We start from the raw sequence: 27680 nt of genomic DNA on the forward strand, positions 1-27680 counted from the left end.
ATCTTCTACCTAATAATACGGTGTGTGTGTGTGTATGGGGTGGGGGTGGGTCTCAGTTAATAAAGGACTTATAACTGCTGTAGCTACAAAAAGTTCCTACTTGAAGTTTGAACAGAGATGTTACTGGAAAATAAAAAACTTCCTACTATAAAAAGTAAGGTGGTCACATATCTTTTTACAATGTTTCAAAAAGCCGGCTTACAGCCCTTGGGATCCCTATCCCTTGAGGGGATGGATGTGTGACATTTTAAACTCTAGGGTAAAGCAGGGTCATCACCTCTCCGTACTTGCCAGACAGCTGACTGGGAGCTGGCCAAGAGCTGCTAGGCCTGACAGATGGACTGGTGATTCCCCACTCCAGATGAGCGGTGACAAATTTAAACTATCTTTGGCACTCTTGGCCTCTTTCTCTGCTCATCTTTCATTACTGTACTCCTGATTTAACCTAGCTTATCAACTTGTCCTCCCATGATATGAGCAAATTCCCTTCAGGATGCTCTCTCCTCTTTTTTCTTTGGCTGGATCATTTCTAGCAACTTTTCTTTGTGCTGGCTCACAGTATTTTTGAGAAACCTTTCATTCATTCATTCATTCATCATATACAGAGTGGCCTTCTGTATTAACAATGTGTTCCTTCAGCAATCAGGTACCCCATTTGTTCTACTTTTGTACATACTGCATGTTTTACAGAGGTATTTTCAAGCTATTAATCTTTATTCGGCCTCCCAAACACTGAAGCAGTGACCCTCTTTCCTTTCGTCATCTATCCTATATTATTGTCCCAATAATAGTAATATAGTACTATGTATAGTAGTAACCTGTACTCTCTTTTAATCCTCACAAAATCCTGTAAAGTGTCAATATTCTTGGATCCACTTTGCAGACATAGAAACGGAGGTTCACAGAGGTTAAATCAGTCATTCCAAATCAAACAGCCTTTAAGTGGCAGGGAAGGTGGCATCCAGGATCTGGGCTCAAACAACTAGCCCCAGTGTAGAATATTAAGTAAGGCCCTATGAGGGTTGGGACAGAGGTTCTGACGTAAAGGGTTCCTAGTCAATAAGCTATCTGATAAATACACAAAACCAACACCATAAGTCCATTTGCGGGGCATATTTTTTATTTGTTTAGTTTTATATGGTTTTGTTTTGTTTGGAAGGCGTGATTATGCCCTCCACGCTTTTGTCATTTCACTCACCTCTCCCGACCTGGCCCTGTTCAGCCCCTCCCTGGCTGGATCGAGGTCCGGAGGCTGGAGGCCAAAGGCTGCCCAGGCAGGTGGTGACCTCGGAGGCAGAACCGCCGCCTCGAGTCGCGCCGCTAACGGCGAAAGACTGACGCGGTTGGACCGCGCCATTCCCCAAGCGATAAGGGGCGTAATCTTGGCATCATCCTTAAAGATGAGTAGGAAAAGGATAGTGAAGGTGACTATCTTCCCCGCCTGCCCTTTGTCTTTCTGCTGTCCAGCTGGATCCCCAGCGTCCATCCCCTGACCTGATTTACTAAAGAAATCGAGTGGAATAACGGAGGGGGAAAGCCATTGATTGCAATTACGGTAACTCGGTTGCTAAGCCGAACGGGCTCATTTACATATAATTTGCATGCTCCTGTGCTTACTTAAGTACGCGATAAGTCTGCACTCCTCTAACAGGGCACCCACGCCCACCTGCCACACTGCCGCTCACTGCTCTAGGCCGGGAGCCCCTTCCCCTTATCCAGCAAATTTTACTTCCCTTTCGGCTTCCTTAGCCTCGCAAACGCTGCCTCTTAGGTCCGCCTCCCAAAGATTGGCCCCTCCTCCCACCCGTAAGCTCCTCCCTCCGTCTTCTCCTCCCTCCCCAGCTGCCAAATCTCTCTTCCCCGCCCCCTTCTCTATTTCTGAACAGGCATGTTCCAGGCAGCTCACCCGACTCCCTAGATTACTATGGGATCGGTAGGGTCCTGAGCGTCGGAGAAGCAAGAAAGCATAGCCCACGAAGAAGGGCCTGAACTCAGAAGAAAAATCGAGATCTGCTGGGGATTTTTTTTTTTTTTTTTTTTTTTTTTGGTCTTGGTTGTGCGAGGGAGGAAGAGAAAGTTGTGAGGCCCGGTCGAAAGTGAGGCAGCGCGAAGGCCCCCTCAGGCGGCGCCGAGGGCAGCCCCGGCAGCCGGGGCCTGGTGCAGCCGCCGCGGCCGCTGTCAGGGAAGCGCAGGCGGCCAATGGAACCCGGGAGCTGCCGCTGCTGCTGAGGCGGCGGTGTCGGCAGCCCGACCCCGACCGCCCGCACCCCCTCCGCCGGGGTCCCCCGGAGGTGAGCTGCTCCTACCCCGTGAGTGCCCCCTGCTCTGTGTGTGAAGGGGCCCCTCTCCCACCCTGTCCCGCACAGCGTCCCCCGCCCCCACACCTGGGTTTGACTACAAAACTGCCCTCCCGGTGGCAGCTGCACCCCGGGTTCCTTCTCCACCCTTTCTTCCCAAGCCTGGGGTCCTCCTCTGCTTTTTGGCTTCCTCTTCTGTTTAGCTCCTCCCTCTGCCCGGGGATTCCCCCCTCCCTCACTCTTATCCCTGTTGCCTCCGTCCCGAATTATTTTAAGTCGTCAACCCTTTCCACATCACGACGCCTTTTATAATGTCCATCCTTGTTTGTCTTTCCTCGTTGTCTGTGCTCCAGCCCCGAATCTTTCCCATGGCCTCCGCCTTTACCCCTTTTCCTATTTTGTCCCTTTCCTCCGATGTCTCTATGCCACCCCAGCACTGGGTTCCCTTTTCCCTGATCTAAAGATTGTGGCCCTCTCTTCCTCTGCTGCTTCGGATTCCGTTACCTCACTGCCAGCCACCCACCCAGCTCCTGGCTTCCAAGAATTGTCTATTCCCTTCTCCTTAAGGCATCTAGGCTCTCACCATCATTCCCAAAGTACTACTTACAGTCTCCTTTGACCTTAAGCCTTACCCTTCTTCTCTGGAGTGCTTTATGATTCCTGTAACTTTCTTTAGCTTCCCTCTACCCTTCCTCAATTCCCCCAACCTCTGGAGGTTTGTTCCTGTAGAAGAGAGATCTGACAGTGCCTCTTCCCATTCAGGATTTCCAACTTCGACACCTCCCTCGAGTTTAAAGGGTTTTGCTGATCCTTGTGACACTTGGTTCTGTTTTCCTTATGGTCTTTACGTGTTCTCTGTCATACTCTTTACCTTTACATACCACTGATTTCTGGATCAGCTAAACCTTGAGCTAAGAAGAAAATGTGTTGGGAGGAGAGGGAGCCTCAGCTGTCTCAGGCTTTTCTCTGGACAGAAGGGTGTTTCTGAAGGATGGAGCAAGTTTAAAAGAAGTTCCTATCAGACTACACTTTGTTGGAGGAACGAACAGTCCTGCATGGAAACTGAATGAGGTTGTGAGAAATTTTGTTTTGGATTATTTAATTTTAGGCTTGTCTTAAAGGGATCACAGAATAGAGTCTCCTCCCACTCCTAAGAGGAATCAGTTTACTGTCTGTGGCTTCACTAGAATGGTTTTGGTTGATTCCTTAAGAGTTTAGGCCTGGAGTGGGGTTGGTCAGGGGGTAACTGGGAAAAGGAACATGAGACAATGGAAAGAGCTTGTATATTCAGAATCAGGACTCCTGAGTTCAGCATGTGACTTCCTCACTTGACCTTTAGAGTGACTTTTTTTGGGAAAATGGTCCACTCTGTAGGCATCAGGGTAGTAATAGGCTTATAGCAGGATGTGGGTTGGGGGAAAAAATTAGACTTAATTATTTGTTTACAAAACATTCTGGGTTCCTCAGACACAAGGTATTTATGAGTAGTGATTTAGTTGTTCTGATAATTTTCTTTCATTCTGGTCTCTCTGTTGGGCCTTTCTAGTCTTACAACCATTGGAGTAAATCAGTTTGAAAGACAGGCTCCAGGCCAGCTTCTTTCATCTGCCTTGCTTTTTTCCGCCACAGCTGTAAGTTGCTGACCACCTTTGCTGTTCCTCTTGTACTTGAACCATAACTCCAGATTCTGTAGATGGAAAGTATGTTTGTGGGAAAGTCCTTTGAAGAAACTGGCTGGAAAAGAAAACTTGGAGTGAGTTAGGACTTAGGAAACTAGTTGCTTCCTTGTATGCCATGTCTCTTGGCCTGCGATAGCAAAGAGGGCATATGAAGTTCCATTCATCTTCCTACTCTAGGCTTGTTTGAAAGTAATCATGCTACCTCATCCCACTTCTCCCTTTGTCTCCCTCCTCGTTAGCCAGTGTCCAATCTCATAATTCCCCTTTTTAGGAGCAGCTTCACTCCTTGGAAGCACCCCCAAAGAGAAGTCATATTTCCCCTAGTTTCCCTGCTTCCTTCTCAGAGCTGGGTCCACACTGCATGAGAACATGTTTGTTGAATGCCATCTAAAGCAGCAAATTGAGATTCTTTGATTTGGGGAAGAAGTTTGAGAGGGACCTCTCAGTAACTGGCATGAGACAAGAGAGGGCCTAGTTCAAGTGCATTTGGAGCTTGCAGCAGGAAGGAACAATTCAGAGAGAGGTGAGTGTACAGGTTGCTTTCTTTGCCATCTGTCTGTTACAGCAGGGGCTCCCAGAGCTGGCTTGGGCTGTCTGGCTGGAATCTGCTTATACCAGCTCTATAGCCCTGAACAGAATTTCAGCCTGATTCAATATTGACTTAACTACCCAGAGACCACTGCTCTCCCTACCCTCGTGTTGGTAGCTTGAGAATGCCCTCTCCCCTGATGCCACCCTGCCTTGGGGCCTTGGGTAAGTGTTTACCTGGTTCCTGGTAGGGCTTGAGCCTGTTTGGCTGCTCGGCTCTTTGTTTCTACAAGGAGAAGGTTGTACTCAATCTCCATTTTTACCGTTAAGGTTAAGGGGGAAAGGTGAGCTCAGACCTCCTTAAAGAAAGGTTTGAATTAAACCTTGAGATGTGAGGAGGAAATTCTCAACCACAGAACAGGCAGCTTAGGATGATTAGGAGTCTCTTTAGAAGAGCAACTTCTTTTTAAAAATTACTACTAAAGGCATACATGCATTTGAACAAATCCAATTGTACTTAAAGAGTTTATGATGAAAATCAATACTTCCTTTCCCTTCATCCCTACTCCTAGAGTTAACGTGTTAATTATTTCAGTGTTTCTCTCTGACAGTTATTGCCATAACCTTAGATAAAATGCTTGTGCCTTTGTTTCTTGGTTTATTAATTGTTACAAAAGAAGATTGCGCTTTAGAAGATTCATACCTCTTGCTTATATATTGTCATTTTTATTTCTACTGGAAGCCTGTGTAACTTTTTTTTTTTTTTGGCTGCGTTGGGTCTTCGTTGCGGTGTGCAGGCTTCTCACTGCGGTGGCTTCTCTTGTTGCGGAGCACGGGCTCTAGGCGTGCAGGCTTCAGTAGTTGTGGCACTTAGGCTCAGTAAGTAGTTGTGGTTCACGGGCTCTAGAGCACAGGCTCAGTAGTTGTGGCACACGGGCATAGTTGCTCTGCAGCATGTGGGATCTTCCCAGACCAGGGCTCGAACCCGTGCCCCTGCATTGACAGGCGGATTCTTAACCACTGCACCACCAGAGAAGTCCCCTGTGTAACTTTAAATAACATATTTGAATCTTCTGTTCTTTCCATTAACTTTTAATAACCTCTCTTAACTATCTACCTTGTAGGATGAAGATATTGGCTCCACTACTCTTTTTTCCAATTCACATGATCCATCTCAAAGGGGTCTTTTTTTTTTTTCAAAGTGATCTTTTAAAAGGAAGTGGAAAATTGAGCTCACCTCTCTGCTTGGAGGCAGAGCACTAAATTAGATGATCTCTTAAGGGTCATTCTATGAAAATACAGAAACGTATAAAAACGTGAGGATTGATCTGAAGCAATTGTATTTATCTAGTTCATGGAAAAAGATTTTAAGAAGGGAATGGTGATTAACTGAGTGAGGAAATTGATTTGGGGCTCTTTATATCCTGTCCTACCAGAAACCAATCCACCAAGTCCTTTAACGGAGGCCATGGAGGGTTGTTTGCCTAGAATCTTTTGAGGTGATGAGAGGCGGGAAGCCACGTTAAGTGATAGCATTCCCTTCCCCCAGAGTCTTCTGCAGACATTTACTTAAATGCTCAGTCACAGAACACATGCATATGTACCCTCTCTGTCCTCTCTCACTGCTGCTGTTCTCTGCTTTGCCCTGAACAACCCTCTGATGCTCAGCTGAAGATTCCCTGCATTGCCCAGACATAACGTGTGGAGCCAGTCGGTTGTCAACATGCCCCCCACCCCCCCCACACACCCCTTTCCTAGAAGCCAGCTGCTAGTCCGGGGCGGGGTCGGCCTCTTCAGTTCCCTTCCAGTCTCCCTGGAAGGCCAGTTTAGGCTCCCAGTGTGAAATGTGGAGCCTCAGTTTTCTGAATGTCCTTGAGAGCCATAGGAGTCATTTGATACTAAAGGTTTGGATTTCCTTCTCTCGTGTTTTTCTTGTTCTCTGACTTATAAGGGGAAGGGTGGTGAATACAGAAACTGTTTCTTCCTTTTTTGCTTTCTAGTCCTTTCTCTCTCTTTAGAATAGTTACTGGGGCTTCCCTGGTGGCGCAGTGGTTGAGAATCTGCTTGCCAATGCAGGAGACACGGGTTCGAGCCCTGGTCTGGGAAGATCCCACATGCCGTGGAGCAACTAGGCCCGTGAGCCACAACTACTGAGCCTGCGTGTCTGGAGCCTGTGCTCCGCAACAAGAGAGGCCGTGATAGTGAGAGGCCCGCGCACCGCAATGAAGAGTGGCCCCGGCTCGCTGCAACTAGAGAAAGCCCTCGCACAGAAACGAAGACCCAACACAGCCAAAAATAAAAATAAATAAATAAAAATTTTTTTAAAAAAATAGTAAATATATATTAAAAAAAAAAAAGTTGGGTACTCTGCCCGTTTTAAAAAAAAAAGAATAGTTACTTATCAAAGCTATATTTTCTTTGCATTTGAAAATGAATGAATTGATGTTGAGGACCATTTCTGGATTTAGGTTTGGAAGAATCCATTTTTTATTTCTTATTGCCTAAATTGCCAAAACAACCTAAATTTCCTTCAACTCCTCCTTTTCCCCATGACTTGCTTCAGATGCCGGCAGTTCCTGAGGCTCAGAAAGGCCAGGAGGGAGGCCTAGCTCCAGTTTGGTAGTTTCTAGTGGCAGAGCTGCCTATACCGGAGAGGAGTTTGGTTTTCCTCCTTCTCTTGACATTGTCTGTTCCCTGGAGAGTAGAGGCTGCCAAACTGGGGACCTGTTCTCTTCAGCGGGAAGTCCCCTGAATACTGTGATGTGGGATTTCTAACTGAGCCCTGGAAAAAAAAAAATGATGGTCTCCTTTCCTTCCTTCCTGGTGCCAGTAATAATCCCAATTGTGACCATTTCCAAATTTTCTGTGTTTCCTAGTGAAGTCTGAGATGCTGTTTGTGGAGAATGTCTGAACTTCATTTCCCTTGCAAGTTTTGAAAAGTGGATTTTTAGGAGCTTTTGGTGACTTGGAAGTCTCTGGAGTAGAGGAAAAAAGAAAAATGTGCCAAGCCTAGAGAGATTGAGAAAAAAGAGTTGGTTGTATAAAGTGATTGAGGTTGTTGTGTGAGTTTCTAAGCAGACCTAAAAGGTAGTGGTCCCAGTTGAATTTGAGTGACCCTCTGGTGCAGAGTGTCCTACAAAGGTGCAGCAGGGAATGACTAAAGCTTCATTCTTATTATTCCTGTGCAACCCATAGTTGCGAGTAGAGACAGATCCGCACAGGCAGCCATGCTGGTTCTGCTGCTCAGAGGGCACTGCCTAATTTGGGAGAGGGCATAGTGAAAGAGTTGCCACCTTTTTGCTGATCCCAAGCTCAAAACTGCATCAAAGAAATTAAATTTGGGGTTGAACTTCTTGCTTGACAGAGTTGGGAGAAAGATAAACCAAAGTAGCCATTTTTGATGCTTTCTGAGAACTTGAGTTCCCCATCTGTCTTCCTGCAAAACTTTAGTGGTTGACTGCTAGGAGTCAGGGAGCTGTACTATATAATGTTGGGCAAATGAAGGTAACCTTGAGTCTTAACATTTCAGAGGTGCAAGAAGAGGCACTGGAAGAGTGGCAGTGGAAACCATGGCTTTGCAGAGTGACTAGAGAATCTGTATCTTGAGCCTCCTTCCACTTACCCAAAGTATATGCACCCAGGTTGACTAGTGTCAAAGCTGATGTCACTATCAGTTGGAAATTACCTGCATTCCAGCTCCACAGCTGCTTCTGCCTTCCTCTTGCTCATGCTCTTGAGTGTGTCTTAGATTCACTCTATTTGTATTTTTGTGAAGAGGCCTCTGAGTCCATTGCTGACTGCAGCCAGACTCCGGAGCTGGGTTGATCTGACATTAACAGTGTGCCTCTCCCAGTCCTTGCTTTGAAATTTCCTCCTGTTCTGCACTGATTCTCCTGATTTGGATTTGGTGAGGCTCTGAAGAATCATTCTAGAAAAGCAATGGCTTTTATCAACAGTGTTCTCTCACTGACTTTCCTTCTGAGAGTCCCTCCAGAGAGGGATTCTTGGTTATGTGCTTCCTGCCCCTCCCTGTTCTTTGGACATTCTAGACACATGAGTTCCAGCCTGATATCTTTTTGCCTTCTCACAGCCCCTCCAGTTCTTGGAGTGTGTGTATGAGAATGGGGAAAGTAGTGTTGGGATAATTGTTTTGGAAGAGTCTCAAGTAACGAGTATTAACTACAATTCACTTCCCTTATAAACAACATGTGTGTGTGCACATGCATTGTTTACTAACCTTTTAGGTGATTAGGATTCAACTAGCATTTGTTAAGTACTACTGTGTGCCAGGGACTGTGTTAGATCCTTTTACACACATAAAGTTATTTATTCTACACAGCAATAATAAGAAGTAGATATGTTTTTCCCATTTTGCAGTTGAGGAAACTGAAACTCAGAAGATACGTGGTTTGTATAAGTTTACACATCTCATAATGGCAGAGCCAGGATTTTGAACCTCAGCCTATTTGACTCCAAGTTCAGGAGTTTTTCCACTATCCTTCAGCTGCCACAGCACTTGAGAAAGGGAGAATGATGTCATGAAGTCAGACGAACAGAGAAATGGCACACTTCAGCAGGGATGATTGTTGTTTTAGAGCTTTTTCTTCTCAGTGAAGCCTGGTGTGGTATTTGCTGGGCCTTATTTCTTGGGAACTTTGAGTCTAAAAGGGAAGGTAAGAAAGTATCTGTAACTAGAAAAATACATCCAGATTTTAACACTAAATAAAGGTGAGATGTTCAGGACCAGTGTATGGAGTGTTATATGAGTAAGAAAATACAGTTCAAAGAGGAAAAGGAAAAGGTTATTGGCAGGCATTTAAAGGGAGATATGGAGATAGAAAAGCATTTGAAGAGTTGGGGACAAGGGAATTAAAACCAGAATTGCTTCCCAGTCTACCTGAAGAATTTGTAAACCTATATGAACAAAACACATATAAAGCAGCATTCTGCAAATACAAGTTAAGAATAGAGGCTAAGCTGAGTAAGTAAGTGCAGAAGGAATGAAGAGTAACGTAGCAATCAGAAGTGGAGGGAGGTAGTCAGGGAAAGCTTCCTGGGAGGAGAGGACTTTTCATCTGATTTTGAATGAGTCCAGGAAGGCATAGAGAGAGGAGGTGCCAGGGAAGATTTCATGGTGAAGGGAAGACCTGAGGATGGCACCACTAACCAGTGTGTGTACGTGTCTCCCTTTCTGTTCCTTTCTCCCTCCCTCCTTCCTTCCGTAGCCTGGAAGCTCGAAGTCTGGCTGTGGCCATGGGAGACACGGTAGTGGAGCCTGCCCCGCTGAAGCCAACTTCTGAGCCCACTCCTGGCCCATCAGGGAACAATGGGGGCTCCTTGCTAAGTGTCATCACGGAGGGGGTCGGGGAACTATCAGTGATTGACCCTGAGGTGGCCCAGAAGGCCTGCCAGGAGGTGCTGGAGAAAGTCAAGCTTTTGCATGGAGGCGTGGCCATCTCTAGCAGAGGCACTCCACTGGAGTTGGTCAATGGGGATGGTGTGGACAGTGAGATCCGTTGCCTGGACGACCCACCCTCCCAGATAAGGGAGGAGGAAGATGAGATGGGGGCCACGGTGGCCTCGGGCACAGCCAAGGGAGCAAGAAGGCGGCGGCAGAACAACTCAGCCAAACAGTCTTGGCTGCTGAGGCTGTTTGAGTCAAAACTATTTGACATCTCCATGGCCATTTCATACCTGTATAACTCCAAGGAGCCTGGGGTGCAAGCGTACATCGGCAACCGGCTCTTCTGCTTTCGTAATGAGGACGTGGACTTCTATCTGCCCCAGTTGCTTAACATGTACATTCACATGGATGAGGACGTGGGTGATGCCATCAAGCCCTACATCGTCCACCGTTGCCGCCAGAGCATTAACTTTTCTCTCCAGTGTGCCCTGTTGCTGGGGGCCTACTCTTCAGACATGCACATTTCCACTCAACGACACTCCCGCGGGACCAAGCTACGGAAGCTGATCCTCTCAGATGAGCTGAAGCCAGCTCACCGAAAGAGGGAGCTGCCCTCCTTGAGCCCAGCCCCTGACACAGGGCTGTCTCCCTCTAAAAGGACTCACCAGCGCTCTAAGTCAGATGCCACCGCCAGCATAAGTCTCAGCAGCAACCTGAAACGAACAGCCAGCAATCCTAAAGTGGAGAATGAGGATGAGGTAAAATTCCCGGGAGGGCCAGGGGTAAGCAAGGCGGCGTGGAGACAGGATGTCTGACATAGGGTTACTCTGTCCTTTTCTCTCCGTCCCTCTGTTTCATTTCATCGATAAAAGCATGGAATGTTAGAATGGAAAAAGACCTTAGAATTCATGTATTCCAGCTGCCTCATTTTACAAAGGAAGAACTCGGAGACCCAGAGAGATAAAGTGACTTTCCTCAGGTCATATAGCTAACAGCAAGGCTGATACTCCTGACTCTGTCCAATGTGTTTTTACTAAACTGCACTGCCATTCTCTTACTGAGAACTGTGGCAGAGACCCTCCCCAGCCTGACTTGAAACCTGGGCTATCTACCAGGACCTCGCAGAGCAGCAACCATGGGGGAGGAGAAGGGACCCTGTGTGTGAATTTTGTGTGTGCTGGGGGAGGGGAGATGTTAAGTAGAACCTCAGCTTCATTCTCCTAGCCACTCCTCCTCATAATCCTTCTCGCCCACTCCCTGAAGATCCTGCTGTTTGTTGACATAAGGGTAAGGTTCATTCCCTATCATTGAGGCATCTGCAGAATGCCCTCCCACCTGCCTTTCCTTGGGGGAAAGGATGTCTTGCTTGTCTTTTTCCCATATCATTTGGGAGAAGCACAAAAGGAAGAGGGAAGCAGTCCTGGTAATAGAGTAAATCTTGGGCATACCCAGTGTCTAGTCAAGGACCTGAAACCTAAAGAAGAGAAAGCAGCAGTCAGGGTATCCCATTTAGGATATAGAGCAGGGATGAGATAAGCACATCAGTAGGTTATACCCACCTTTCATTCCATATCTGGACAGATAGCAGGGGAAGTTGCCCGGTGGACAACCAGTAGTATCAGTGACCTGATGTCCCAGCCAGACAATGGTGCCCCAGTCCCCACCCCACCCCCGACTCACCACCAGCCACGCTCCCATCCTGTCTGCCAGCCTAGCCTAGGAAAGAAGGGAGAAAAGAACGAGGAATTTGCATTGTTGGAAAATGCATATAGTTGTGCTGGCATCTGCCTCTGTGGGGGCACATAACCCACCCACGTTTTTGATACAGTGGGACTTCTTTCAACTAGAGAGAGGTCAGAGTGACTAGGGAAGGGAAAAGGCAAGAGCAGGGGAGACTACAGAGCCTGGTCTCTCTGGAAATTCGGTATTTTATTATGAGAATAATAGTGAAGCTAAAGGTACTAACATTTATTGAGCACTTACTACGTGCCAAGCATCATGTCAAATACTTTACGTTTAATCCTCACAACACCCCTAAGAGACAGGTATTATTTTACCATTGAGGAAACAGCTTAGAGCGGTTAGATGATTTGCCCCAGGTCTCTCAACCAGTGCATATCAGACCAGGCCTCAGCTGTCAGAGTCCATATGGGGAAGAACAGCCTAGGCCTTAGCCATGAAGGTTTCCACATCCATGCACAGGCAGAGCCCAAGTGTTCTCAGAACCAGAATAGACCATTTTCATTTCTGGTTGAGCTTGGCAGGGCAGCCCAGGGTCATGAAGGGAGGCTGTTGCACAGCAAGAAGAATCATCCAGAGCCGGTGGGACTAAGGTCGTGAAGTGTTCGGGAGCTCCTCCTCTTGGGGTATCAGAGGGAGCCTGTATCAGTATGAGTGGGAGCAGCTGCAAGTGAATCCCTTGGTGCCTCTTGGCTTTTCTCTGTAGGCATTTTGTAGTTCTCATCTTAGGACCAGAAAAACTGAGGCCTCTGGCTTTTCTTACTCTGTGTTGGTCCTCAGTCCCTCTTCCTTGCATCTAACTCCTGCCAAGGGTGGGATTTGGGGTGATGCTGAGACACAGTTATTCTGTGAGTGCTTAAATCCTCTAGGTTGGCTTCTCCAGCTGCCATTCTTCCCAACCTGGCTCCTTTATCTTGGGTCAGTAGATCCAGGAAAGGGAGGAGATACCACGTCCCCAGGCACTCCCATGTTATCTGATGCTGGCAGAAAGAGACACCTGAATCCACTGTGGCTCCTCAGGAAATGTGAGAGTGAGAGTCACCAGGAGTCTAAGCGTTGGAGTCTTCAGCACAGAGGTCTCTCCAAACCCCTTTGGCATTTTGAGGATACATCTTTCAAGACCTTTGTCTCCCAAATACCAAGGGAATTGTTTTTCTTTCTTTCTAATACTCCTTCTCCCTGTCATGCAACATTTATTCACTCAACATATAGCTCTTGAGCTTGTATACTGTGTGGAGCCCTGCACTAGAGGCAGTGGAGGATGTAGGATAAAATGCTGTCCTTCACTCCAGGAACTTACAAGGTAGTATGGAGAGCGCATTAACTAGGAAATTGTTTACTTTGTGACTCTTGATTTTGTATCCTGAAACTTTACTGAATTTATTAGTTCTAACAGTTTCTTGGTGGAGCTTGTGACTCTCTGGAAATGTTGATTCCTGCATGTGAGGAGGAAGTATACAGCTTCCTAAAACAAAACATAATTATCTCAGGTCTGAGCAGAGACTCCAGAAGGAGAGACACACCGCTCCCCATCTCTCGCTTTCCCGTGGGTTCGGAGTTTAATCCTACCCTCCTGCCACCAGTAGGGAAGCTCTGGAGGGTGAAGAGAGGCCTCAGAGAAAAGGCCCAGGTGCTCATATAAGTCTCTTCCTGCCTGGGGTATCCCTACAGAGTTCTTCTCTGCCCAGATCTCGCAGAAGGTTGTTTTCTTTTAATGAGAAATCCTTTACACTCTTCCCTACATTCAGAGGGCTCTAGCACTGATTCCTTCCATCTTCCGCCATTCCCCACCCCTCCAAGCCCACTCCTTCAAAGCAGTTTCTCTCAGTCTAGTCAGGGAACTCTGTTCAGGCAGTTTTGCAGTTGTAACCAAATGGTAAATATTCTGGCGTAGGGTTGGGGGTGCAGGGGGCAGTAATTTAGCTGCTAGCCCCACACCCCACATAATGATACTTGTAGATCAGCTTTGTCTTCTCAGGGCTATAACCTTTGTACAGAGAAATATGCTGCATATCACACTGTAAGCCCCAGCAGGCCTTTCAGCCTAATAGAGTGTGATGTCAGCTTCTTGGCCTCAAGCTTTTCTCCTTGGAGCTGACTCAGTTTGAGTGACTCAAGCCTACAGAGTAGGAGAGAGGAGCAGGTCATGATATACCTCCCTTCCCCCAAGGCTGTTAATGAGTCAGGACCGTCCTGTCTGTAGGAGAGTCAGCTGGAGCGTGGCTCATGGAACCAATATCCTGCCTGCTGTTCCTTCCCCACCCAGCTCATGAGTAAAAATTGAACCAGTAAGTGACCATAGCCTCTAGCATCCTCACTGCCTCAATTCTCCTTCCCACCCCTGCCCAAAGCAGTTGTTGCCTTGGGAGAGTGTTCGGCTTGGCTTCTCCCTCAAAGTGCCCCTCTCCCTAGGTTCTTCAAAGAAAGACCTGACTAGAGGACCTCCAGCTAGAATAGAACTTAAACCGTGGAATTAAGTAGATGCTTGAAACGCGGATTGCAGAGTAGCTCAGTGACCACTGCCCTCCTGCCCTGGGAGTTCCCGGGACTTTGTCTCTCAAGTCCAGGCCCCTCCCTTGCTGCACATTTGTGCACACATACTGCCCCTTCTTCCTGCTCTGGGAGACCTTGGTGGACAGAACCCAGGATGGGCCTGTGCACGAGCTGCAGCAGAGCCGCTGAATGAGCTTCAGGACCGGCCCTTTCCCCTGTTTTGCTTACAGACACCAGTAAGACATAGGAATGGGGTGAGGTTTAGCTAAATCCCCTGGGCTGGGACTAGGACAGCTGCTGCTGGTCAGCTACTCAGCTTTCTCAGATGGATTCAGCTGGTACCTGGCTCCCCAACTTATGTCAAAAAAATTGTAATTTATTGAGTATCATGTGAAATACCCTGATAGGAAGCCTACAGAAGTTTGGTAGGTAAGAAAGTTATTCATCCTTAACTCCCAGCAGCATCTAGCCCAGAAGTTTCATGCTCATGGGTCCATGGTATCCCTTGTCACATGATTGAAGGTTGGGATTAGGTTTCCCAGGGTGATAATGAGGCTGATTAGAGAGGAGATGTACCTGGCACTGAAAGTTTAGCTCTTCTGCTTCCTCCTTGACGTTTCCAAGAAGCTGGAGGAACATGGGATTTCCAGCGTGGGGGCCATGAAGCTTGTTAAAGTCAGTCTCTCGATGGTGGTCTCCGTGGAGAAGGGGTTGGTTGCGAGCATGTGAGTGGATGAAGAGAAAGCAGGGAAGCTTGGCAGCGTGGTTACCTCCCTGAGGGATCCAGCTTCCGGATTTGTCCCAGAAGGAAGACTTGTGCAGGCAAGAAGAGAAGGGAAGAAAGTGAAAAGCAGAGGACAGTGTCTCTTCAACCCTTCTGACCTCAGGGTTTGCACTAGCCTTCCAGCATCTTCCACAGGTGTCAAGATTCTGGACAAGTGGCATTTGTGGGTTGACTTTCTTTCATTAAAGCAGAAAGGTAGAGCTACACAAGAGAAGCAGTTATGATCCAAGTTGGAGCTAAATTCTTTGCCTTTGTCTCTCTCCCTTCCCTCCCCGCCCCCTCCTTCTCCCCTTGCCCTCCGGCCCTTTCCCAGGAGCTCTCCTCCAGCACCGAGAGTATTGATATTTCATTCAGTTCCGTAAGTGGGGCCAGGCTGGGACTGGGTGGCAGGCTCCCCCCATGGCCGCATTTCCTCTCCGTCCCCAGGTCTTCTGAGTCCCCAGGCCAAGGCTGGAGTTAAAAGGTGCCTTTTCTTCCTGGGACATCAGCTCCTCCCTCCCAGGCCTCCCAGACCTGGAGGAGCCCCTGCTGTTTATTGCCAGTGCTCTGAGCCCAGGCTGAGTGGGGCTCAGCTGATCCTTCTCCCAGAGACAGCCGGGGTGCAGTGCAACTCAGCCCCCAGCTCCTGGGTCTCCAGAGCGAACAGCTGGGAGGGAGGGAGAGTTTATCCCTGGACTGGAGCCGAAAACTGCTTGGCAGGAAACCCTGAGGATCCTGTTTCTCCCACCCAGAACCCTTTCCCCATGGCTTCTGCCATCAGACCATCAAATACTTATTCAGTGTCTTCCAAATGCTAGGCCCTGTGCTGGGTGAGCTGACTCGAAAAGCAAACAGGATTTGGCCTGAAGGAAAGTTTTGCCTCCCCACAGCCAGTTTTCTTTTTAACTTCAACCACATTTCTTCCAGGTCTGAGTTCTTCCCTTTCCCAGCTCACTGCCCATGATGTTCCTTAATCCTCATTCTCCTTTCTTGTTCCCTCTGAACTAACCCCTGACCCTCTGGTCCCACAGGGTCTCGGACCTTGTTGCTGGGCAGAGACGTGAGAGGAAATGCTGGACCCTCTGGGAGTTTGGATGACTTTTTTACACTTTATTTTTGATTTGTCTACCCAATCAGTTTGTTCTGTGCTGATCCCCTTTCAATCATGATTCCTATCTCCTCCCATGTGGCTGTGCCTCTCTCTCGAGGCCTGGGGTCATGTTTCCAACATGCTGACGTAACTTAGGGGCCCCCGACCCAAATGCTGAAGTGAGGATGGGAAGGAATTCTTTTGTTTCTAATCTGAGATAACTATGAATTGTTTGGGGTGGAGGGTCCTTGGGACCGTGACCATTTGCCACCTGAGTGGATGGATTAGGAGATAAGGATGAACGAAGGAGTGAGTCTCCAAATTTCCTTTTCCTTTCTTTCTCTTTCTCTATTAAGCCCCTGGGATATTTCCAGGGACCACAGAGGTCTAGTTCTATTGTCTTCCTGTCTTTATCTCTGTTCAACCCTGCCTCCCAAAGCATTCCTGACTGATTCAGACACCCTGTTTTTCATTATTGTATGGGGACCTGAGCCAGCCTGCTGTGGGGTAGAGGCTGAGAGATGAGCCGCTCCTTTGAACCCTGGCTCTGTGCACATGCAGAGGTGGGCATGGCACTGCCCAGCTCTCAAAAGAAGTTCTTTTTTGCAGTGTGAGGGAGTGAGGGTAGAAATTCTCACTCAGGAAACTAAGCAAGATACAGAGAGGGAGAGAAGCCTGGTGAGTGAAATACTACTGTTACTATAAGAGGAAGAGATACTGTTCGTATCTAGGTGAGGAGAGATGGAACGGGGTGGCTATCCTGATAAAATGCCCCTTACGGTAGAAGGACTTAGGCTGGGAAAAGAGCCCTTCTTCCTGTCTAGCTGAGTCCATCTTTTTCCCCACCCCCGCCTTACTCCCTAGACTGACTTTGCCCTTTCTGAGAATGAAGCGCCCAACGTGGGCAGCCAGCCTCACAGGAGGGAGCTAATATGGGGAGCCTAGTCCCTGAGAGGTAGGGGAAGAGGATCTGAGGAGGATTCACTGAAAAAGACAGGTCTTGAGGGCCCTCATCAGGGGCTGAAAGGAGCTGTTGTTTTCTCCACCCACCTGCCCACCCCTACCTCCCTCCATCTGCTTTTTCTTTCCCCACTGACTGTTCCCTCATTAGGGCAAAGTCAGCTCATCCTTCCCTCATCCCCTGCATGTGCATTGACCCACTGTGAGAGATTGTGGGGTGGACGGGGATGCCGTGGAAAGCAACAGAAGTCACTTATGGATTGAGTCCTCCTTTGAAAGGGGAGATCCTGACTCGCCATTCCCCTCCTTAGCCTTGTGGGCCCTGGTGGAGACCCAGCCCAAGCACCCAGGTGGGGAGAGGGACAGCCTCATTCTTGAGATGGGCGAAGCACTTCAGGTGTAAGCAGCATTTCTCTCTGCATCCCTGGCTGACCTCTCTGGATGTCATCCCCCCACCCATCTTGAAGCCTTGGGACAGTTTCTCAGAACCTCAAGTCCAAGAGAAGAGGGGTGCACCTGGTGACCTGGATTCACACATCCCCCCCTTACCCTCAAGAAGTAGCCTGTGGAGGACTGTGCTGGCTTTTCCACCTGTTCCCAATTCAAGTTGACAGGGGTGGGTGGGATCTCCTACGAGGGCCTAAAGGTAGCTCCTTCCCTGGTGTTCTAGAGACACTGAGACTCCTGCCCTGCATGGCCAGGAGTGACTGGGCCACTTTTTTCTATGGTTTCTTCACTATCTTTTACTTCACCCCAACCCCCTGTAGCCCGTCAGACTGGCTCCCGAGCGAGAATTCATCAAGTCCCTGATGGCGATTGGCAAGCGGCTGGCCACGCTCCCCACCAAGGAACAGAAAACACAGCGGCTGATCTCAGAGCTCTCCCTGCTCAACCATAAGCTCCCTGCCCGAGTCTGGCTGCCCACTGCTGGCTTTGACCACCACGTGGTCCGCGTGCCCCACACCCAGGCTGTTGTCCTCAACTCTAAGGACAAGGTAGGTGGGCTCTGGCCCAAACCATTCCCCTCATCTGACTCTACTCCTGTCGTTGTCCGGGGTGTGTGTATGTGCCCAGGGGTGCCCCACCAGCATCCTAGACTCCCTCCATAGCTCACGTGCACGTGTCAGCCTTGACTTCACCTGAGTACTGTTGTGATTCCCAGGGCCCTCCTGTCCCCATTCTTGGGCTTTGTTTTTCTGGATCAAAGAGGCCTGATCTTTTCAGCTTGCCTCTTGCCATGTCTCAGGAGAGAGCCGCTCTCCTCCCCTCCTTACAGTCCTTTTGGTAGCTCTTCTCCAGCCCTTCTGTAACTCTTAGGCTTTCCAGGTACAGCAACAATGAGAGTAGAGAAATCTTTGTTTCTAAGACCTTTTCTGATCACAGTGGGCAGGGAGAAGGAGAGAATTAGCTAAATTAGTCTGCTGGTTGAAATGAGCACTAATGGTTCAGATTTTTTTCCCAGAAGACGTATTGAAGATTAGAATCCTGCTTGGAATGGTGCCCAACTTTTTCCCAGTCTTTTTGTCTGTTTTTAGGACAAGCCCACAGAGGCATTCAGGCCTCTCTGAATGGGTGGTAATTGATGGTTTGGAATGGTTTTGCCCCGGTGCATTATCTATACATTTTGAAGCTCAGCTGAAACATTTTAAAGACCTGCGTACTCTCTCAGCCAAATTCTTTTTTTTTTTTTTTTAAGACAGTGATGTAACAGTTTTATTTTTAAAATATCAATATTTACATGACACCAGAAAGTATATACTTTGGCAAGTAACTTCTCATGAAAAATTTTAGCTGTCAACTTAAAACTGAGGGGATACATGATTTTTCAGAATACTTTTAGGAAGTACATAAGCAGAATAATGTGTGGACCACTGCTTTACAAGACTGTGTCCTGTTCAGTTTGGGCGACACCTCTTGTAGTAGAACCACCTGGGGAAGGTGGACACCTTTTAAAAAATGCAGATTCCTGGGCTCCAGCCCCAGGCTGAGTTACTAGATTTGGGTTGGGCCCCAAGTAAGTCAGTTTTCAACATGCACCCCAGGTGGTTCTCATGCAAACCAACATTTAAGAAGCACTATTTCCAGGGAAAAAACTAGTATTTTACAGTATTTCAGCCATGGCTGAAGAGGGTAACACCTCAGGTATGTTTTTGATTAAGGAGAGAACTCAAAGACGCTAAGAATTGGAGCTCACAAAGTAGCAGCACCCATAGGATAAGTTCCTGCCCTAAATATGGCATTCCTGCTGCCAGGGGACTGATGGATTCAGGTTGGAGCAGGAGTGGGCAGCAGGAAGAACCGTGTTAGCAGAGTTGAGGTTTGGGGGGAACAGTGGTGGAGGTAAGTTGCAAATACTGCTCTCACTTACCCCCAGGCTCCCTACCTGATCTATGTGGAAGTCCTCGAATGTGAAAACTTCGACACCACCAACGTCCCCGCCCGGATCCCGGAGAACCGAATTCGTAGCACCCGGTCGGTAGAGAACCTGCCCGAATGCGGCATCACCCACGAGCAGCGGGCAGGCAGCTTCAGCACTGTGCCCAACTATGACAACGATGATGAGGCCTGGTCGGTGGATGACATAGGCGAGCTGCAGGTGGAGGTGAGGGAGCTGCAAGGGCACAGCACCTATTCTGGAACTTTCAGTGTATTTGAGACAACACAGCACACCCTGAGACAGGCTGAAGCAAGTACCCAAATGAGTGCCGTAGGTAGTGACAGGTGTGAGAGGGGACAGCTCTGAACAGCTCTAGTCTGGAACAGATTCAGGTGGAGCTCGTTTTCCTGCAAGAAGAATTTAGGCCTACTGTAAGAAGGAACTTCTAAGCCCAGGGGAGTGTGAAAAATTTAATCAAAATATATATTGAACACCTGCGATATAAAGTTGTCTTAGGAACGCAGAGAAGAATCAGTCATACATTCATTCATTCAAGGAATGTTTATGGAGGGCCTTCTTTGTGCCAGCCCTGAGTGCTGTGTGCTAGTAAACAAGGCTTGGCCCCTGCCTGCAAGGGGCTTATGAGCTAATAGGAGAGAGAACGAAGCCAGTCAGCAGGTAGATGTAGTGTGGTGTGATCCAGGTTGTGCTGGAGAGGATGGGGTGTCATGGGAGCACCTGAGGGTGGAGGTAGCACTTATTCCAGACTTGGGGTTGGACATGCCCCAAAAGATTTCCTGGAGGAAATAATATCTCAGCTGAGGCCTGAAGGTAGGTAGGAATTAGCTGTACAGAGTATTCCAGGCAGAGGAGACAGCAAGTGCAAAGACTGGAAGACATGAGAGAGCTTGGCCCCTTTTAAGAATAGAAAGAAATTTTGTGTGGCTGTGATGTGTGGTCGTGAGATGACGAGGTGGTGAAGAATGAGGCTGGAGAGGCCGTCATGGGCCAGATTGTAAGAAGGATCCTGTAAACTGTGGAAAGAAACCTGGATTTTGTTCTGGGGTTGTAGGGATCCAGAGCAGGATTTTATTAGAGCTGTAGCACAACCAGATTTCACTTTGTGAAAAGGCAGACTCTCTGTACTTGAGCTTACAGTCCAAATGGGGAGACTGGATGCAGACATTTAAGAAAAAAATCTATGTATAAGATACACAACAAGGCAATGTGCAGTAAGTGATCAATGGGGTTAAGGAGAAATGCACTTGTACAAAGGAAAGAGTAAAGAAGGGACTTGATATGGACCTTGGGGTCTGGTAGAGTATTTTATAGTTAGAGAGAGATGGGGAGATAAGACTGAATGGCTTAGGTTGAAGAAATGCTCAGAGGAACCTAGCCTGGAGAGGTTCTGTTCTGGACCCTAAGGGAGAATGCATCCCTGGCCTTGGGGAGCTCTCAATATAAGGCTGAAAATTCAGCTTTCTGTGATGGTCATGGCAGTGGTTTGCAAACTTGAGTGCATTCGAAGTCTTCTGGAGAACTTGTTAGAAATTCAGACTTCCAGATCCCATTCCCAGTAATTCTAATTCAGATTGATGGTGGGGTTTGGGATCTGCATTTTAGCAGCACTCCAGGTAATTCTGATGCAGGTAGTTGACACATTGAAAAACACTGCTAGAGGATCTGTGTGCGGGGTAGGGGGGGTGCCTAGGCAGTTTGGGGTCCAAGTGGTCGGGATGGTGCGTAACCAGGGGAGGCTTTTTGGAGCAGGGTTTGGAAGGGAGGACTGATCGTGTCGTGGAGATGGCAGCACACAGGGTGATCTGAGGAGGAGGTGAAAGAGGCAACCCCTGTGCTCAGCGCTTCTGACCTGCAGTCCCCTGCTCTCCCCAGCTCCCTGAAGTGCACACCAACAGCTGTGACAACATCTCCCAGTTCTCCGTGGACAGCATCACCAGCCAAGAGAGCAAGGAGCCTGTGTTCATTGCAGCAGGTGACATCCGGTATGGCCAGACCATGTTGCCCGTCATTTTTCATCCCTCTCTTAGGCACTGCCTATCTCTTTGTCCCCTTCCTGTCTGTCAACCTGTATCTTTCTCTCTTCTCTCTCCTTACTCTGTCCTTGTCCTGAGGCCACCAAACTTGAGGCGTTGAAGGTGTGGGTTGAGAAATTACTGGGCTACTACAGAAAGAAGTTAAATTTTAAAAGGACTCTAAAGGAATGAAAGCACCAGAGGAAAGAATTACAACAGCGTTTCCCAGAGTGGGTCTGAGGACACACATGTCAGAATCCAGGGAGAGGGAGGAGATCTTGTTGGAAATGCAGATGCGGGAGCCACACCTGTTCTGAATGCAGAATCTTGGTAGGAGAATGGGCAGGGCCTGGTAATCTGCATTGAACATGATTACAAACCACCAGGTTAGCAAAAAGATATCAGTGGTGTGTTTCCTTCCATGAGTCTCTCTCAGCCCAGGTTTCTATCTCTGTGTGCCCAGAATCAAGAAAACAGTGCAGGAAACGCTGGCATAGACAGGGACATGAGGATCTGGGGTAACTCCTCCAAGCAAATGATATAGTTTCTTCCTGCTAGACGGCGCCTTTCGGAGCAGCTGGCTCACACCCCCACAGCCTTCAAACGAGACCCAGAAGACCCTTCTGCAGTTGCTCTCAAAGAGCCCTGGCAGGAGAAAGTGCGGTGAGTTGGGTGGGGTCCACCATCCATATTGTCTCTCAGCCCACCACCCACCGCAAAATCCATCAGGCCCCCAGGCGGTCTGAGTCCTTACCTTGTCAGGAGTTTGATTTGGATTTTTGATAGAAGCCGTGTCTCTGTCCTCAACCTGGCATCACCCTTTGACATCTTTTTGCTTCTCTTCACAGGCGCATTAGAGAGGGCTCCCCCTATGGCCATCTCCCCAATTGGCGGCTCCTGTCAGTCATTGTCAAGTGTGGGGATGACCTTCGGCAGGAGCTGCTGGCCTTCCAGGTGTTGAAGCAACTGCAGGTAAGAGAAGGGAGCGAGAAAGAAGGGAAACTCAGCCCATCTGCAGGCCACCTGAGGTGATCACTCAGGTCCTTCTGCAGGGAGCTCTGCTGGGGACCATCTTCCTGCCCAGGTCTAAGTTGGATTTACGTTAAACTAAGCTGGTGCTCCTACCAGGAAGTACAGCCCCGGGAGCAGCTCCACAGCGACCTCTTGTGGCCCTTTTGTGACTGGCACCTGTTCTGATCACTGATCGGAACTCCCAACTGATTTGCAGCAAGTGGGTTGCAGTGGGCTGAGATGTCAATCCCTGACCCCCAGGTTAGTTGCCTACAAGCAACTTCACCTGTTTAATCAGTTCTTTATATAAATATTTTCATTTTCTGGAGAAACTTTCTCTGACCCTAAATCCTTTTTGGTCTTTTTCCCTGTTCTTTCAACTTGGGTTAATAGCTCCCACTCACCCAGCTTGGGAGGTGACAGCGAGGTTTCCTCTTCTCCCTCCCGTTTTTGGACATCTCTATGAGATACCTTTTCCCACATGCCACCTGTGTCTTGTCAGACCCTGGACTCCGTTCAAAACTTCCTGGTTCTCAGTGGGATCGGGGGTTTTACTCACTTGGTGGCCTAGAATTCAAAGCCACTAAAGATGGGAACTGTCCAAGGTTGGGGACAGAGGGGAATTTAGCCTCCTCCCCCCATTTAGAGAGTCACAATGCCTCTGTGTTTTCTCACAGTCCATTTGGGAACAGGAGCGAGTACCCCTGTGGATCAAGCCATACAAGATTCTTGTGATTTCGGCCGACAGTGGCATGATTGAACCAGTGGTCAATGCTGTGTCTATCCACCAGGTGAAGAAACAGTCACAGCTCTCCTTGCTCGATTACTTCCTGCAGGAGCATGGCAGTTACACTACTGAGGCATTCCTCAGTGCCCAGCGCAATTTTGTGCAGAGTTGTGCTGGCTACTGCTTGGTCTGCTACCTGCTGCAAGTCAAGGACAGGTAGGTGAATTCCTGTCCCTCGTCCTAACCTTTTCTTCAGGGTTCCCTCTGTCCTTTCATTTATTCATCACGACCTTCCATTGCCAAAATGTAAAGATGAAACAAACAACATATTTTAAGCAGAGACAGACACGTTCATGTGCCATTAAGGCTAGGAGGCAGACTGACAAGTACCGGGGTAAGGGCCAAAGAAGTGAAGGATTTATGCGAGGAGCAAGGGTTTGAGCAAGCAGGGTCTTGAAGGACGAATGGGAATGAGGACAGAGAAAGCTGTGGGGGAAGGATGTCCCAGGCAGAGGAAACCGCTCGAGGTGATTAAAGCTTGGGCCACACTGCATGGCACAGTAGGAGCAGTGACGTCAGATAAGTTGAGGCCAGATTAGTGGGGCCTTCTTATGAGGCTGAGGAGTTTTATTCTGCAGGCAGAGGGAATGCCATGATCCAGTCTGTGTTGAGTGAATGTGCCCTTTGGCACTGTGGGTGAGGTTGGATGTAAGTGGGCCTTTGCAGTGAAGCTAGAGGTAATGAGGCCTGGCCTGAGGGCAGTGGTGGTGACTGACGGCAGAAAGGAGCAGATGGATGTGAGAGACGTGGTGGACACAGAGTTGAAACCCCCAGCCCTAAACGCTCCTCCTTGTTCCAACATATGATTTCCAAACTCTTAAGTATCTGTTGTTTTGCCCAGAGCTGTCATTTCTCTCGATATCATGTGACCTTTATGAAGCTCAACTTCGCATATAGATGAACAACATACCATACAAAGATAATTACACCCTTGAGGCTCTGCTTTTTAAGACTGTCTCCAGACAGTGACTCAGGGTCAATACCTAGAATGCTCCTGTGAGTTGTGCCTCTCCGAGGGCGTAGGGCAGCTGTCCTGGGAAGGCACTAATTCAGTGGCCTGTGCTTCCAGTGATATGGCAGCACATTAAGATCAGCTAAACAGAGCCGCTTATCAGAAATCTAGCATCTATTAAGTGCCTATGATGGCCTAACATTCTTTTTTTTTTTTTAATTGACGTATAGTTGATTTGCAATATTGTGTTAGTTTCAGGTGTATAGCAAAGTGATTCAGGTATACACACACACACACACACACACACATATACACATATATTCTTTTTCAGATTCTTTTCCATTATAGGTTTATAAAAGATATTGACTACACTTCCCGGTGCTATACAGTAAATCCTTGCTGTTTATTTTATTATTTTTTTTTTTAAATTTATTTATTTATTTTATTATTTGGCTGCATTGGGTCCTCACTGCTGCGCGTGGGCTTTCTTTTAGTTGCAGCGAGCAGGGGCTACTCTTCACTGCGGTGTGTGGGCTTCTCATTGCGGTGGTTTCTCTTGTTGCGGAGCACAGGTTCTAGGTGCGTGGGCTTCAGTAGTTGTGGCACGCGGGCTCAGTAGTTGTGGCACGCAGGCTCTAGAGCGCAGGCTCAGTAGTTGGGGCAAACAGGCTTAGTTGCTTCCACGGCATGTGGGATCTTCCCGGACCAGGGCTCGAACATGTATCCCCTGCATTGGCAGGCGGATTCTTAACCACTGCACCACCAGGGAAGCCCCTGTTTATTTTATGTATGGTAGTGTGTATCTGTTAATCCCATACTCCTAATTTATCGCCCCCTTCCCCTTTGGTAATCATAAATTTGTTTTCTGTGTCTGTGAGTCTGTTTCTGTTTTGTGATAAGTTCATTTGTATTAGTTTTTTAGATTCCACATAGAAGTGATACCACATAATATTTGTCTTTCTGTCTGACTTACTTCATTTAGTATGATGATCTCTAGGTCCATCCCTGTTGCTGCAAATGGCATTATTTCGTTCTTTTTTGTGGCTGAGTAATATTCCATTTGTGTGTGTGTGTGTGTGTGTGTATGTGTGTGTGTGTGTGTGTGTGTGTGTGTATACATACACACATACACACCACATCTTATTTATCCATTGATCTGTTGATGGACATTTAGGTTGCTTCCTTGCCTTGGCTATTGTAAATAATGCTGCAGTGAACATTGAGGTGCATGTGTCTTTTTTTTTTCCTTTTAATTAATTAATTTATTTATTTTCGGCTGCATTGGGCCTTCGTTGCTGAGCGTGGGCTTTCTCTAGTTGCTGCGAGCGGGGGCTACTCTTCGTTGCGGTGCGTGGGCTTCTCATTGCAGTGGCTTCTCTTATTGTGGAGCACGGCGTCTAGGCATGTGAGCTTCAGTAGTTGTGGCTCACCAGCTCTAGAGCTCAGGCTCAGTAGTTGTGGCACATGGGCTTAGTTGCTCCGCGGCATGTGGGATCTTCCCGGACCAGGGCTTGAACCCATGTCCCCTGCATTGGCAGGCAGATTCTTAACCACTGCACCACCAGGGAAGTCCAGTGCATGTATCTTTTCTTTTCTTTTTTTTTTTATAATTTTTATTTTTATTTTTATTTATTTATGGCTGTGTTGGGTCTTCGTTTCTGTGCGAGGGCTTTCTCTAGTTGTGGCAAGTGGGGGCCACTCTTCATCGCGGTGCGCGGGCCTCTCACTATCGCGGCCTCTCTTGTTGCAGAGCACAGGCTCCAGACGCGCAGGCTCAGTAATTGCGGCTCACGGGCCCAGTTGCTCCGCGGCATGTGGGATCTTCCCAGACCAGGGCACGAACCCGTGTCCCCAGCATTGGCAGGCAGAATTAGAGTTTTTGTCTTTTCCGGATACAGCCCAGGAGGGGGATTGCTGGATCATATGATAACTCTAATTTTAGGGGTTTTTTTTTTATAGTTTTATTTTATTTTATTTTATTTTTTATTTACTTATTTTTGGCTGTGTTGGGTCTTCTTTGCTGCACATGGGCTTTCTCTAGTTGTGGTGAGCGGGGGCTACTCTTTGCTGCAGTGCACGTGCTTCTCACTGTGGTGGCTTCTCTTTGATGTGGAACACGGGCTCTAGGGTGTGCAGACTTCAGTAATTGTGGCACACAGGCTCAGTAGTTGTGGCATGCAGGGTCAGTAGTTGTGGCGCACGGGCTTCGTTGCTCCAGGGCATGTGGGATCTTCCAGGACCAGGGATTGAACCCGTGTCCCCTGCTTTGGCAGGCGGATTCTTAACCACTGTGCCACCAGGGAAGTCCTAATTTTAGTTTTTTAAGGAACCTCCATACTGTTTTCCATAGTGGCTCCACCAATTTACATTCCCTTTTCTCCACACCCTCTCCAGCATTTATTATTTGTAGACTTTTTAATGATGGCCATTCTGACTGGTATGAGGTGTTACCTTATTTTGGTTTTGATTTGCATTTCTCTAATAATTAGCAATGTTGAGCATCTTTTCACGGGCCTGTTTGGCCTGACATTCTTATACTGAAACCAGATGAAAATGCTGTCAGACAGGTGTTTCCTCAGGAGGGAAATAAGTAAGGGTCAGGGAACTTTCAGAACCTGTGCTCCTTCCACCCTGCCAGCCTTACAGATAAAGCCAGCAGAGGCTTTGCATTTGAGGACTGAGGGAAATGTCATTATTTATAAGGAATCTGGTTGCAAGCTTTAGACTGTCCCTAAAGAGTCAGCATTTGGAACCCAGGGCCCAGAGAGTCTGGAGCCTGAACCCCCTGGGTTGAGTAAGTGGAGGCAGGGAAGCAGGTGCTAGTCAGGCCTCTGGGCTTTTCCTTAGGAGACTAATATATTTGGAAGATGGGAGTCCATCCTTTAAAAGGGGGAGAGGGGGACAGGCAGCTGGTAAACCTTTCATAACTCAAAAAAGAGTAGATGTAGTCAAGTCATGAATGGACTCATCCACTGGAGAGAAGTGGCAGCAGTGAAGGGGGCCCCAAGCTGGAAGCAGTTGAAGGTCTCCTTAACTGCTTCAGAATGAGTCCCCCGTAGCTTTGCGGCTGGAGCTAACTCCAGCACTTAAGGAGAGAGAGAAACTGCCTCTCACTGGCCTGGGACCTTGGCCAAGTAAGTCAGTTTTCCTCTCAGGGCCTCTGTTTCCTCACCTCTCACCTGTAAAATGAGAGGCTGGACTAGGACATCTAGAACTTTCTGGCTTTCAAGATTGTGTGTGTTGCTAAATTTGTCATGCTTTCCCAGAGGGGGAGGACTCGGGTGGGACTGGGTTCTCCCTCTGTCCCCTGTCTTTTGGCCAGTCAGACCAACCCCAGAGAAGGTGGCCTCAGACCGTGAGCTCTTAGCCTAACAAAGCCTCTGTTGACACTGAGGAGGTCTGTTATGGGCCAGGCCTCACATGCTTTGCATGTTAATTGTTCCTCTTTCGACTGGCCATTCATGTCGGAATCACAGAGACCTAGGATTTATCTCCCTTTAACTGTTCTTCCAGCAGCTAGCCTGTAGGAATTGCCTCCTGAGAATTTTTTTACATAAGTGGTTTTA

General features: G+C 48.0%; 1 protein-coding gene across 8 annotated transcripts in view; it reads left to right on the plus strand.

Annotated features, from left to right (window-relative positions):
• Window positions 1-1351: 1351 nt before the first annotated feature.
• Window positions 1352-27680, plus strand: part of PI4KB (phosphatidylinositol 4-kinase beta) — a 29342-nt gene continuing 3013 nt past the window's right edge. The window contains exons 1-11 of one of the 8 annotated variants that reach the window (XM_082346435.1): window positions 1387-1555; window positions 1887-2291; window positions 4321-4499; window positions 9730-10666; window positions 15239-15283; window positions 17722-17949; window positions 19329-19556; window positions 21225-21334; window positions 21923-22027; window positions 22213-22336; window positions 23053-23318. In XM_082346435.1, coding sequence (XP_082202561.1) covers window positions 9758-10666; window positions 15239-15283; window positions 17722-17949; window positions 19329-19556; window positions 21225-21334; window positions 21923-22027; window positions 22213-22336; window positions 23053-23318 — 2015 coding nt within the window. In that variant the 5' untranslated portion in view covers window positions 1387-1555; window positions 1887-2291; window positions 4321-4499; window positions 9730-9757. Of the gene's footprint in view, window positions 1556-1880; window positions 2310-4314; window positions 4500-9729; window positions 10667-15238; window positions 15284-17721; window positions 17950-19328; window positions 19557-21224; window positions 21335-21922; window positions 22028-22212; window positions 22337-23052; window positions 23319-27680 lie in introns of those variants that run through there. The other 7 variants (XM_082346439.1, XM_082346437.1, XM_082346433.1 and 4 more) reach the window with 7 other exon arrangements.

Source organism: Balaenoptera borealis, assembly GCF_965194805.1.
Source record: "Balaenoptera borealis genome assembly, chromosome: 1".
Classification (NCBI taxonomy): domain Eukaryota; kingdom Metazoa; phylum Chordata; class Mammalia; order Artiodactyla; family Balaenopteridae; genus Balaenoptera; species Balaenoptera borealis.